Source organism: Chrysoperla carnea, chromosome 2, assembly GCF_905475395.1.
Source record: "Chrysoperla carnea chromosome 2, inChrCarn1.1, whole genome shotgun sequence".
Classification (NCBI taxonomy): Eukaryota; Metazoa; Arthropoda; class Insecta; order Neuroptera; family Chrysopidae; genus Chrysoperla; species Chrysoperla carnea.
In genome coordinates, this window is record NC_058338.1 from 13,587,804 (window position 1) to 13,601,895 (window position 14,092).

The 14,092-nt window shown below is 30.1% G+C and overlaps 3 protein-coding genes across 6 annotated transcripts; 1 reads left to right on the plus strand and 2 right to left on the minus strand.

Annotated features, from left to right (window-relative positions):
- Window positions 1-736: 736 nt before the first annotated feature.
- Window positions 737-3,814, minus strand: LOC123292381 (mitochondrial amidoxime-reducing component 1-like). 3 transcript variants are annotated; one of them, XM_044873015.1, is made up of 7 exons: window positions 3,684-3,811; window positions 2,410-2,635; window positions 1,931-2,115; window positions 1,693-1,859; window positions 1,345-1,550; window positions 1,064-1,138; window positions 737-987 (listed from the first exon to the last, which is right to left on the minus strand). In XM_044873015.1, the coding sequence occupies exons 1-7, from the start codon at window positions 3,688-3,690 to the stop codon at window positions 858-860; spliced, it is 996 nt and encodes a 331-aa protein (XP_044728950.1). In that variant the 5' UTR covers window positions 3,691-3,811; the 3' UTR covers window positions 737-857. The 3 variants fall into 3 exon arrangements, with proteins under 3 accessions (XP_044728950.1, XP_044728952.1, XP_044728951.1); XM_044873017.1 differs by lacking the exon at window positions 737-987 and having other exon boundaries at window positions 1,061-1,121; window positions 3,684-3,813; XM_044873016.1 differs by lacking the exons at window positions 737-987; window positions 1,064-1,138 and adding an exon at window positions 1,247-1,285 and having other exon boundaries at window positions 1,324-1,550; window positions 3,684-3,814.
- Window positions 3,815-5,656: 1,842 nt separating this feature from the next.
- Window positions 5,657-9,751, minus strand: LOC123294198 (mitochondrial amidoxime-reducing component 1-like). Its single transcript, XM_044875308.1, has 7 exons — window positions 9,578-9,751; window positions 7,564-7,789; window positions 7,314-7,495; window positions 7,080-7,246; window positions 6,710-6,915; window positions 6,475-6,549; window positions 5,657-6,411 (listed from the first exon to the last, which is right to left on the minus strand). Exons 1-7 carry the CDS (start codon window positions 9,582-9,584, stop codon window positions 6,282-6,284), a joined length of 993 nt encoding a protein of 330 aa, XP_044731243.1. The 5' UTR covers window positions 9,585-9,751; the 3' UTR covers window positions 5,657-6,281.
- On the plus strand, window positions 9,309-14,010 carry LOC123293265 (vesicle-associated membrane protein 7). Of its 2 annotated transcripts, none has more exons than XM_044874025.1 (5): window positions 9,309-9,434; window positions 10,943-11,158; window positions 12,086-12,314; window positions 13,624-13,691; window positions 13,781-14,010. In XM_044874025.1, exons 2-5 carry the CDS (start codon window positions 10,955-10,957, stop codon window positions 13,943-13,945), a joined length of 666 nt encoding a protein of 221 aa, XP_044729960.1. In that variant the 5' UTR covers window positions 9,309-9,434; window positions 10,943-10,954; the 3' UTR covers window positions 13,946-14,010. The 2 variants fall into 2 exon arrangements, with proteins under 2 accessions (XP_044729960.1, XP_044729961.1); XM_044874026.1 differs by lacking the exon at window positions 9,309-9,434 and adding an exon at window positions 10,724-10,880.
- The last annotated feature ends 82 nt before the right edge of the window (window positions 14,011-14,092 follow it).

Consider the following 14,092-nt stretch of genomic DNA (forward strand, 5'->3'; position numbering starts at 1 on the left):
TGTTGTGTTACCGAAAGAGGGTTGGCCCATCCCCAGCCACTACTCCATGAATCGTTTTGAACTGTTTAGGAACAACAGATGGGCTTTGACAGAAGGAGTGCTGTTAGTGGCCCGGCACTAAAAAAACCCTCTTATTAAAACTGTTTAAATCAATTTATTATTCCTAATTTTTTGTAATTCCCTTTTTATTTCCATTATTTTCATACTCTACTCGATAGATTTGAATTTTTTTTGTAACGTATTACTATTTCTCGCCAAAAATTTGCCATTTTGTCTTTTATTGATCCATTTATTTTATTAGTAGTAGTGTGGCCTTCTCTTTGGCCTTCCCACTATACAACTACCTCTATCCTCCAAAGAATATACACTACTCAAAGTATTACTCTGACCTCTGTGAATTTAACAAAGTTAGTGGTTAAGATAACCTGCCATTTACCACAATGAATTACGAAAATTTTAAACTTGAAAAATAATTACATACAGAACTAATCTAAATATCAGCGAAATACCACTGACTGACTGACTCATCACGAAATCTCTTAAACTATACACCTAACTGACTTGAAATTTTGCACAATTACTCATTCCACGATTAAGAGGCTCAATAAGAACGAAATTTTGGAAATTAAACTCCTAAGAGAGTAACAAAGAAAATGAAAATTTGTATGAAAATCCATCATTTTTGAATCCTCTACTTACCTGATTTGAAACCTGCCAAATAAAAATTTCAACAACATAATTTTACCAATAATCTTTATTTAAATAAATTTTTACAACAAATATTGCATATTGCCAAGCATTGTTTGGATAAAAGTAATATTATTAAAAATGACTTAACAAAAAGAATGCTAATATAATTAGTTAACGTTAATGTAAACAGGATCGCCTAATTTTACTATTCCTTTTGCACGTAAGCCCAGATGTATTCCTAAATGTGGAGCATATCTCTCGCCTTTTTGCACCACTGGATCTTTTACTTGTCTGTAGCTGTTTTAACAAAAGACAAAAAATATATGAATTGCAGAAAATAATTATATGACTTGGTACATTCATAAGTACTTACGTTCGAAGTGTTTTTAATGGTTCGGAATCACTATCCTTGATACCGGTTTCTGGATTAACTGTTGTTAATACACATCTATAGAGTAATTAATAATAAAATGAAAGTAATTATTCAATAATAAAACTAAAAACTAAATTAAAATTTAAAACGAAAATCAGGTTTGGCTGGCATTACAAGGGTTGTCAACCATATACCACTAAAGGTTTTCAAAAAGCCGAATTACTCGATAAAAGCGATTTGTAAAAAATTGCAAAATAAATTTACGACACGACGTTACATACCTAAGACACGGGCGAACATTACGGAAAATTGCATCCGAACCAATTTTAATATAATCCCAATCATCTTCTTCAAATGGTTGTGTGCCTTTAACAACAAAATTTGGTCGAAATTGTTGAATTGGAGTATGTAGTTTTGTACGATCATTTAAATCAGCAACCGAACTTTCAGTCATCAACATGTAACTAGTTTCATCGAACAGGGCACCCTAAAATAATAAATAATATATCATCTTTACGCCAGTAAAATTCTATCTAATTTTTCATAAGGTTTACTCAGATTTTTCTGGTTTGTCAGATTTTACTAAACGTAAACGAAAAATACATACTAAAAGAGTTATAGATACTTACAGAATCCTTTTCCAATATTTTTGGAAAATAGCTCTTTTTTGTATGTCTTACGCGAGGTTCTTCATTGGGATAATATAATAATCGAAAACCAAGATCGTCACTGCTAAGAAATCTAGAAATCCAACGTGCAGCTTCGTCACCACAGTCAATAACTCTAACTCGATCACCTATACAAGTATATGTTCCATTAAATATTTTGTCGAAATAAAAATAATATTTTGTCTATTTTTAAGCATACCCCAAATCATGGAATGTTGAATAACTTGCTTAAGAATTCGTTCTAAATCAATAACAACAGTATCATTCATATCAGGACCTTTCAAAGTTAAGGTATTACCAATAATTTCTGGTTCAATTAAAACCATTTTTGGATATTGGCGGGCTGTTAAAAATTCTCCTTTTAAATTAACAACCATAAATACTCTAACATAAATTTTAACAAATTATATATTATTAAATAAATTATCAACAAAAGGCTTTTTTTTGGGCTGAGATAACAAAATCGTTAAATATCCAAGACCCCCCTCTGTTTCATGAATTTTTTTTCTATTCAGAAAAATGCTCTATAAGGCCTTCGTAAACAGAGTGCACAGTTAAATTAGATTAATACAAAGTGCAACAACATAAGATGTACCTACAAGACGGACTCAATGTAACTTCCATAAAATTATCTCTTTTTCTCAGAATGAAACCCCAAAAATTAATAAAAATAATCACCTATCTCTTAAATTTCCTTTCTTTAATCCTAAATTAGTAGCTTCCATTTCGGTTTCACGAATTGGGCCCATCGATTTTACTGGAAAACACACTAAATCGCTAATTTCACCAACTTTTTTCCATTTTGTTGGTAACTTGTTACGACGATGTTTTACCCACAATACTAGACCGATAGCTACGACACCAATTGATGCCCCAATTCCTACCAGAATTATACGTTGTTGGCCTGTAAAAAACAATTTAGAAGAACTTCAGAATTTTTAATCGAAAATATATACTTTTTATACTTTGGGATCAATTCTATCTTTCTACCGTTCTAAATCTGTCCATTTCTCTGGAAATAATTACATAACTAATTACATGTAAGCACTGTTTTCTTCCAAATAAAATGGAGGAAAACATATTTGAAGATCATGCCACAACCTGGACCCGAGATCTTCACCTGGGGAACATATAATATAATATTTCTGGTCCCGCATAAGTGTTCATGAAACTTGCGAAATACAGACTGGGCTCTCTACCTATATGAAATATTTTTATTACGTTTCATAAGAAATTTAATTAAAATTGTAAATATTTGCACAATTGTTTTAACGTAACGAATTGACCTTGGCTGCGCATACCATGCAAAGGGTGATCAGATAAGAGTTATTAATTTCTAAATTGGATTAAAAAATAAAACGGTACAAGGCAACAAAATAATTTTTTTTAGTTTGCTCATTGGATCATGACATTTTATTTAAAAACTACTTTATGTAAACGAACCATGAACCTCACCATCTGGCCTCTCTTCAAAGATCATTTTGGGATTATTTAGCATTGTTTTTCAGCTTTGAAAATGGGCTTTTTGAAGTTTTTTCAAGCATTAAGCTGTTAATATCTCGAAAACGGTGAACTATACGAAAAAATCAAAAGGAGACTTCTGCCGTTAAATGACCCAAAAAACCTTGAGTATTTTTACTATGTTCAAAAAATTGACAATAAAACTGTTTCTGTAAAAGGGAAGGGGTAGTATACAAAAGTGATGATACAATTGGGTTTCTGGCAACATAAGGAACATTAATCTATAAGTTTTCTAGGAATGTATTGATGGACAGAATGCGTTCCTTATATTTTACACACTCATCTCCATCTAGTGCCTGTCTTAAGAGGCTATAATTTATAGCCGTATATCGGTGACGTCATTTCGTGATGCAATTAATAAACAAACACAACCTTAGCAGAATTTTGAAATATTTTTGAAAAGAAAATTGTTTTAAAATGTGACTACTTACTTGCCATATTATATTATTATATTATTTTTAAATTTTAATAACTTAAATTGAATATAAATGTATCCAAATTGTTAAAAACATTTGAACAATCAAAAATAAGATACTAATATTATGTTCTAGTATCTAATCAATTTATTAACAACAGAATTGGCTCTGATAAGTGTTGGTAAATAAATTATACAAACAACTCCTCATATAACTTCCATAATGCTCAACAAATACCTAATACTATATAAAGATTGTTATTTTTGGAAGAGAACATCTTATAAAAACTTCATATTCATTGATAAGAGAATTTATTGACACATTTTTTCGTCAGCCAAATAAATTTGATAGCTATCGAATGTACAAGTCTTCAGCTTGCTTCACTTCGATTTCATTTTCAATTATTTACTTGTTCTCCTCCTCTTTGACCTTTTTTTAGAGGTTTAAGAGAAAATATATTTACCAACATTCCAGCGAAACAAGGTTTATTTAGCTCTTTTCCCGGAATTCGAAGTCAGGTCAAAATCTTGATTTGATGTCTATTTAAATGGAGTTAAGGAGGCATTATGGAGGCTAACAGGGCAAAGAGAAATACTTTTAGGGATATTTATTTATAAAAAGTGAAATTTCCAGCGAAGCAGACGGAGAACGGCTAATCTTCTTATAAAATCTCTTGATATTATAATCTTTTCATGCAGATGTAACATGACTACCTCTGTGGAAATAGCACCCCCAATGCGAATTTTCATAAAATTCTGATTTGAATCGTTTGTCCATCATTTATTCACCCAAAATTTTCGTTTTTCCACCCTCTAATTAAAAGCTATGACACAATTAAAAAATTTTACTTCAGCACCCACAGTTGCAAATCATAAAATGTAAATGTCATTCATCTGAAAATTATTTTTCCACGATTGTCCACAATTGTGCCATAACTTTTAATTAAAGGGTGGGCAATTGTGGACAAGCTGCTCAAATTTGCATTTTATGAAAAATTTGCTTTTGGGGGTGCTATTTTCACGGGGCGTGTAAAATGACGTGGTAAATTACTTTTACTATTACAATGATATATTATTATCATAATTATAATAATTATTTTTAAATTTCGTCATAATAATAATAATATGTATATAAATCCAAATTTAACTTATTGACCCTTAATATCTCTGAAACCTTAATTTATGCTCAATTCAAAATTTTGATGCAAATCATTCTTTTTTTTAGTAAAACTAATTAAAATTTATTTATTTACAATGATTTTACAAAAGTAAACTTGCAAGCAGAAAACAGTGCTCTTTAAAATGAAGCTTTTATTTTTTTTTTATAATTATACCTAATAATTTATATAACTTTCGTCCCACTGTGCAAAACGAAGTTGTCGCTTTCTGCCTCCGTGAGGGACAAAAATGGTCACCACAGGAACAAGTAAAGAATATCTCAGATCTCATGTTCAATTTGCCCGAGCCGAGGGTTACAAATTCTTTGCTTTTGCTACCTAGATGTGTAATATACTATTTTCTTTTCTTTTAAATTTACTGTCTATTTCATTTTTAACTTTTTTGGGTACAAAAACAAGCAATTCTATGACTTGTATTATACGTTGAAGTTTCAAATGGTACGCTACGTATGAAAGCGGTTTCAAATTCTGATTAATTTAGACACAAAAGACAAAATTTTTATAATAAAAACCTTTATTTATTTTAAATACAATTAATAACAATTTATAAAAAGGAATAACAAATGACCATAAAAATCACTATAAAACCAATATAGTACAGTTAAAGATGCAACACATTAAGGAAAATGAAATAAACAGCTCACTTTTCTAAAAGCTAGTAGAGTTGACATAAAAAAATCAATAAATAGATAACTTGGATTATGTATATGTTATACATGTATAATAGTTTTTCGATCATTTGACGAACACTCACATATACGTAATACAAGTTGTCTATTTATTAATTTTTTAAATCAACTTTAACGTGGACCATTTCATTTAATTAAGAATTTATTGTCTATTAACAAATGGAAATATTTACACAACTAGTCCGTGGTTTATGGATGATATTTGGCACCTAGGAATTATATTCTATCAGGTTTTGGCAAAAAGTGGGCGCTTTATTTCATTTTCCTTACTTACCCGATTATCGCAACATCTTTTACTGTACTAATAAGTAAATTAAAATATTTTATGAGATTAAATAGTACCTATAGTTCAATTCAAGAGATAATTGCACGAGTTGCTCATTAGTTTCTTTTCATACGCAGAATATGTATTATTAGTGCAGTATTTGCGGCGCAAAATACCATAATATTAAAAAGAATTAACCCATCCTGTTTTTTAATGCGATAATTAGAAGAAAAATAGTAGTTTTTATGAAAAATCTTTGAAAATAATAAGAATGTAGAAAGGTTTTTTTTTAATCGGAAAAGAACAACAAAAAAGTCGAGTCATACAAACCAAAAAATAAATGATGAAAAACACGATAATGAACCGGTTTTCTGCACCTTTTTGATTTTTTAAAAATTATTTTCTACACTCCGATTATTTCTTAAAAACTACCATTATTTTCCTAATTAGCTCGGTGAAAAGCCAGGAGGGTTATTAGACATTCAGTTGACGTTAATGTAAATAGGATCACCTAATTTTACCACTCCTGGAACACGTAAACCCAAATGTATTCCCAGTTTTGGAGCATATTTTTCACCTTTAGCTATCTCTGGATCTTCAACTTGTCGATAACTATTTGAATAAACAAAAAGAAATAAGATTATAGGGAAAACAAATTAAAATAATATATTTTACCTTCGAAGTGTCTTTAATGGTTCAGACCCACTGTCCTTAACACCAGTTTCCGGATCAATTGTAGTGAATACACATCTAGAGCAAATAAATAATCAATAATGTACGAACAAATTTTAATGAAAGTTTCAAAATAGAAAAAACTCATTTACCACAAAGCAATCCACGTAAAAGTGAAACAAAGAATACAAAATTTTAATAAAAATTTTTTAATTACTAATATTTTAACAGAAATTACCTTGTACACGGTCTAACATTGCGGAAAATTGCATCGGAACCAATCTTAACATAATCCCAATTGTCTTCTTCATAAGGTTGTGTGCCTTTAACAACAAAATTAGGTCGAAATTGTTGAATTGGCGTGCTTCTTTTTGTACGATCATTTAAATCTGTAACCGAACTTTCAGTCATCAACATATAACTAGTTGAATCACACAACGGGCCCTGAAATGAAATAGACAAAATTCTTGAATGTGATCATGGCTGAACAAAAGAAAAGAAATGAACAAAAAGTTTAACTTCTTGATTGATTCAATAACATTGTTGTATAAATAAAAACTACCGTAGATACTTTTCCAATTGTTGTTAACCTCAACTGTAATACTTACATTATCACTTGGCAGTAATTTTGGAAAGTAGCTCTTTGTTCTATGTGTTACACGTGGCTCTTCTTCTGGGTAAAATACTAATCGGAATCCAAGATCATCACTGATCAAATACCTAGAAATCCATCGTGCAGCTTCTTCGCCACAATCAATAGCTCTAACTCGATCACCTGGACAATTAAGTTCCATAAAATATAATTACTTAAAGACTTGATTATTTTGCCAGTTTATGCATACCCCAAACTACGGCATGTTTAACAATTTGTTTGTGAATTCGTTCCAAATCTATAACAGCATCAATCATACCAGGACCTTTTAAAGTTAACGTATTACCAACAATTTCTGGTTGAATTAAAACCATTTTTGGAATTTGACGTGCTGTTACAAATTCGCCTTCTAAATTAACAACCATAAATACTCTAAAAATAAGTTAATATATTAGTTTTACAGATTATTTTTCAAATTTTTCCATTTAGTAAATAATTACCTGTCGCGTATTAGCCCCTTCTTTAATCCTAAATTAGTAGCTTCCATTTCGGTTTCACGAATTGGAGCGCATGATTTTATCGGAAAACATATTAAATCACTAATTTCGCCAACTTTTTGCCATTTAGTTGGTAGCTTGTTTCGGCGATGTTTTACCCACAAAGCTACACCAATAACTGCAACACCAACTGATGCTCCAATTCCCACAAGGAGCATACGTGATTGGCCTATATAAAACAATGAAGTAATTATTTTACGATTTATGTTTTTGTCAAATCCAGAGGCTTTTGTATATAGGCATTACAGAAATAATGAGGAGCTTCTAATGGTTTATGGATCAGCAGGGAGAGCTTGCTGGCTACATGAGAGTTCAAGATGAAGGATTAAGAGGATAATAAAAGAATTGTATGCTCGATCATTTTCATTCTTCGAACTGAACTCAATTAAGAGGTCAATTGGAGACTAGATATTCAATCAAAAATTTTCTGAAAAAAAGTTAAAAATGACATTCTGTATATACACAACTGTGGTCACAAATTCACACTGTCAGAGTCATCTAGTTATTAGCTCTGAACTTTAAAGTAAGATACATATTTTAAATTTTATCAATCACATGATGTATGAGATTGTTGATTGTGTTTCATCACGCAAATAAAATTAAATGCATGCTAAGCACTTAATTTTAAATGACTTCACATTGATTCTAATTTTAAATTTATTTGCCCTTTTTAATTGGCATGCTTTTAGTTACAACTATAGAGACACATTATGGTTTAAGAGCTAGCAACATCACGAAAAAGTAGATTTCAAAACTCTAGATTGGGTTATTAATTTCCATATTGAAATGGAAGGGATGAAGATTGACGGGCACTTGAGAGCGGTTGCGTTTCTAGAAATTACCAGACAGTTTTGCTATTGCTTAACGCAACTGCTCTCAAAAACGAGACATACTTCATACCTAAGTTAAGGAAAGGAATATTTGAAATTCAGCTATCTTAAAATAAACTCTTAAAAATGTTGCCACCTTCCGTATCATTAATTTTAATTTATTCTAGGAGACCAGTATTGAATACGTCCTACCGAGAACAAGGAGTGTATTTCGACGTATTTTGACCTGCTGCATCCGAATTTCTAACTTGCTCATTGCTCAGAGTGGGTAGAAATTTGTTATAAACAAATTAATTGTTTATACGGCCATAGCTCCTAGACTATTGAAAATTTTGCTAAGTAATTTTATACCACTTTATTTTACATGAAAAAACTAATAATTGGGGAGCCCGTGACAGTAAAACTGCACTTACACGGATTTCGAAATTTCGCATATGAATCAATGCTATTTTTAACGATAGGTACAATATGGGCTAGGTGTGCCAGAGTTTATCCTGGCAGAAATATAAACGTCCTCATGAAATCGTACCTTCATAAACATCTTTAAATTCAAAAATGATTGAAAGGAAGAAACTCTCAACCGGCATTGTACGTACCGGCATTATACTTTTAAAACTTTAGAATGAGCAAAAAGTAAAATCTTTTCACCGGTTGCTTCTGGTTTTCTTTTCATAAAGGCAACTTATACCTACAGTACAGTTAATTATATTTTCTTTGTATATTTATTAAAGCTACCTTATCTGTGATTAAATTATAAATGCAATAAAAAAAACAGTGGTATTTAACTGATGACGTCACGAAATGACATTGGAATTCATGTAGTATGAACTAGACCACTTGTTTTGTTTGTAAATCGTATAAAAAAAATATTACAGCTATTACTTTCTTTTTTATGCCTATCTAGGGGAAGCTGATTAGGGGGCAGAATATTAATTAAAAAATTAATTTTCAAGAATAAACATATGTTTTCAACCCTAAACAATAGTAAGTGCATTTGTTTTACTCTGACTTACATTTCTTTTATTGACTTAGTAATTAAAAAAAATAACTTGATTATACTACGACTCAAAACTGCATTTACTATTTCAAAATTTTATTTTTGATATGAAAATTATATATTGACTAACCTGACATACTGAGTTAATACGTTTTTAACCCAAATATTATGAATGTTTCCAAATTTTTCACAAAATTTGTACAACCAATAACAGAATACTAATTACAAAGTTCCCATTAATTAAAACAATTAATTCGAAAAATCTAAAACCGGTCAGCTGATTAGGAAGCTGTTTAAAACTTGGAAAGTACCGTTTCCGATAAAATGATGGAAATACATCATGCAACTTCCGTAGTAATGGGAATGGCCGCGCTCGACTTACAAAAACTTTTCGAAAACAGACGCTACTATAAATTGATTCGTTAACGTTACAAATTAAATTAAAAACATGAGGTATTTATCCAAAACTTCAAAATAGTTAGATTGTAAACGATTTTTTAATTGTTTTCTGATTGAACATATATTAATGATGAGGCTTAAAATTTTCTCAAAGAATATGTGGTTAAAATTTCAGCATAGGTATTCATGCAAATTTTTAAGAAAAATCATTAAAAATCGATATAAAATACATTGGCTCTTATGAAAATCTTTTTAATAGAAAGTAAACATATAAGCAATGACATTGAAAAGAAAAAAACCATAATCTACATCCATATAAGGGATGTAAGAGTAGGGTAGATTTAAGGTTAAAATTATTTTTATCTTATTTTCAAATTTGATGATGAATTTGTTTATAACTTCATGAATGCAGATGAAAAATAAGAATAAAATTTTTCGACATTTGCCTTGATTTTCGAAATATCAAAAGCTGAATAATTAAACAAAATTTTCAATCTTCGATATTTTGAAAATTACGCCAGATATCGAAAAAAATGTATTATTACTTTCGTCTTACATCGTCAAGTTATAATATAATTTATCATCAAAATTGAAAAAATATATTTTTTTAAATTTGTGCCCCCACTACCGTGCTCATACATCCTTAAATTTCTCATTATTGTATGGCTTATTTTACTCCAAAAAATCTGGCATCTAGGCATTAAAAGTGTGGGAGAAATATGGTTTCTAGATGGTGCCAGTATTTGAAGCGTCTATAAGCAACTTTTATAATTTGCCTGTCTATGATAAATAATTTAAACCTGTTTTATGACGTATTGAATGAGTAAACTTCTCGTATAATAAAATAGAAGTTACATGTAACATGCAGTGCCACACATTTGGAACTAAAACATTCTTTTTGACGTTTTAAGAAAATGTTAAAATTTATTTGTGTTTGTTAAAAATTTGAAGGATACAATAATTATATTAATATAATTGTTAAAATTTATGTATCGACTTTTAAAATAATATTCAATTTAGATAAATTAATTAAGGTAAAATAAATTAATTTTTATATTAAAAATACATTATCACATTCATTATGTTTTGTTTTTAGTTTGGAAGAACAATGGCTATATTGTATAGTGTAGTAGCTCGTGGCACAACAATTCTTACAAAATATGCGTCTTGTGCGGGCAATTTTGCTGAAGTTACTGAACAAATTTTGAAAAAAATACCACCTGAAAATGATCGACTCACATATTCACATGGCAGCTATTTATTTCATTATGTTTGTGAAGATCGTATTATTTATTTATGTATCACAGACGATGTAAGTACATAATTTTTATTTTTGAAAATTTTGTATGGCTTCTCCGTTCAAATGTATAACATAATCAAAAGCCTTTGTTTGTATTGAAATAGTCTTCTACCATCTTGTTTCGAAAGTTTTGGTAAACAAATTAGTCATATCAATTTTATCTACATTTTTATTCTCTGAACTATGAACACTGATCTGCATATTAAACGATTTAAAACCTTTCGATACTACTGTTAAGTAATAAAATCTTCGTTAAAGTTTTAGGTAATGAACACTTTAAAAATCTGCCCCCAAAAATATTTAATTTGCGATTTGCAGGGTTATATATTTTAAACCTATTTGAATTTTATGAATTTATATTTGATTCAATCGATCCACTTGTTGTTAAAAAGAGTAGCCTAAACTTCAAAATATCACAGTTTGAAGGCCAAACTTATATTTTTTAATATTTGTATCAAAAAAACGAACACTAAAAGAACACAAGAATCAGTTGAAAATATTGAAAATAAGATTTTTGGCAGACTGCTGAAAAAATTCAAATGTCATGATTTCTTTTTATATTTTTTCACGAAAAGAAATATTTGGAACTTTTGGATGATTCTAGTCTATATATTCACATGTTCTGAGTCTGCTTAATAAATTTCAAGTGAATCGGTTGAACTGTTCTCGAGTTATGACGGAAGAAAGTTTAAAAAACACAGTTTTGAGAAAAATGCTTTTAAAGATTCAAGTACTTATCTGAACTTGCCAACATCTGTTTCTTCAACAACAAAAATTTGATTTTTTGAATCCATCACACAGGGAATACACCCTTCCCTCGAAAATATTACAAAAACAGTTATTTGAATTTAAAACTGCTGCAGAATTCAGAATAATGTGATTGAGCAAAAATTCACAACTTTTTTTTTATCATTCAGTAAATATAATTTTGAATTTTAGGAATTTGAACGCTCTCGAGCATTTTTGTTCTTGAATGAAATCAAACGACGCTTTAAGTCATCATTTGGTAATAGTGCTCAAACAGCTATTGCATATTCCATGAACAATGAATTTGCGCGTGTATTGGCAAATGAAATGAAACATTATTCAGAATCAAAAGATTTGGATACCATATCAAGAGTTCATGGTGAACTTGATGAATTGAAAGATATTATGGTTAAAAATATTGGTAAGTAGTCAAATATTGATTCAATTACAGTTTCCTGGATGATAAGGACAATCAATTCGATAACTTTAAGAATAAGACTGAAATTAAGATTGTATTGCTGATAGGCGTCGATACGGGGGCACGATTAAGGGGAGACGAATTATGTAACAACACGTTTTTCGAGTATATTGTATCAGAGAAATATATATCTCAGTCTAAAATTTCAGTTTTACATCGTCGGGTAAAAAAAATAATTTCATCAGAATCCATTCCATCTTTGTCGCTAGCCCATGTCATGTATGCAATTGCATGCCCCTTTAGTATTTTGACACGTAGAGCAATGTTAAATTTAAATTTTTTAAGTTGCATATTATTTTATTAATCTTTGAACAAAATCTTAAATTATGATTACGGATTATAAGGTCGGATTAAGTCAGAGCCCAAATCTGACGGTTTGGGAGGTGAGGGTGGTCGAAAAAGCAAAAAAATGGTTATGTGTAGTAACTCGAGCGCGTCTTTTTTTCGGAAAATCTTCCGGAGTTTTTTAATTTTACACAGATATTAAAAAACTAGTTGTTATGTAATAAACTTATTATAATTAAAATATTATAAATTATAATATATTATTAATAAATTATAAAGTGGTTATAATGATTATTTCGATTAAAACATTAATGAATCACGACAGGCACAAGCTACACTTATTAAGATTGTTTGTAGTATATACAGTGTGTCGCATTTAAGATGAAGACAGCAAATATGTTATATTATGTTATGATAATCACGTCACGACTGTGCAAAATATCAAATCGATATTCCTATTAATAACGACAATATGAGTGTCTTCATCTTAGGTTAGGTTAGGTTAGAGTGGCTGTCCTGGAGTGAGACACACTTAGACCATAGGGTCCGTTGTGATACCGAAAAAAGGTTGGTCCATCCCCGGCCACTACTTCACGAACCATTTGGAGCTGTTTAAGAACAGCAGGAGGGCTTTGACGTCGACTGAACTTTAGGTCGAAGAGGTCGTCAAAGAGAGGTGGGCTCAAGTAAGTCCATCTCCTCATGACAAGAGCTGGGCAGTGACAGAGAAGATGAGACATTGTCTTCCCCTCGTCACCACTGTGACAGCTCCTGCAGAAGTCGTGATACACTGCCAGGCCTAAGCGTTCAGCATGCTTGCCGCCCAGCCAGTCTTCATCTTATAAAAAAATATAATGAAATTTAATATAAGAAAAGGCATGAGATGATATACGTGACAAGGACTAGCGCTTAGACTATTTATTACATTCATGAAAAAAAGTAAATTATTTAAATTAATTTTTTTCAGAAAATGTATCAATGCGAGGTGAACGTTTGGAATTACTTGTTAATAAGACTGATAATTTGAGTGCAGATGTAAGTGATTACATAATGTAAAAACAAGTAAAACTTGTTTTGAAAAATTATTTTATCTTTATTAATTTATTCAAATATTTTTATTTCAGTCGGTTACGTTCAGGAAAACAAGTCGTAATCTTGCCAGATCTATGTTTTGGAAAAATGTGAAAATTTATGTTATTTTGGCTGTTATTGTATTTTTTATCATCTATTTTATATTATCCATGGCATGCGGAGGTTTCTTTTTGGAAACTTGTTTTGGAAGCAATTAACTAGAAATATGAAAATTGACACTTATATAATAAAAAGACCCGCAAATTTATTTTTGTTTTGGATTGAGTATTTTTCTATTCAACACAATTGAATAATAATTCTTTTTGTTTTGGGTCACATAAATCAAGGAAAAATTTTTAAACGTT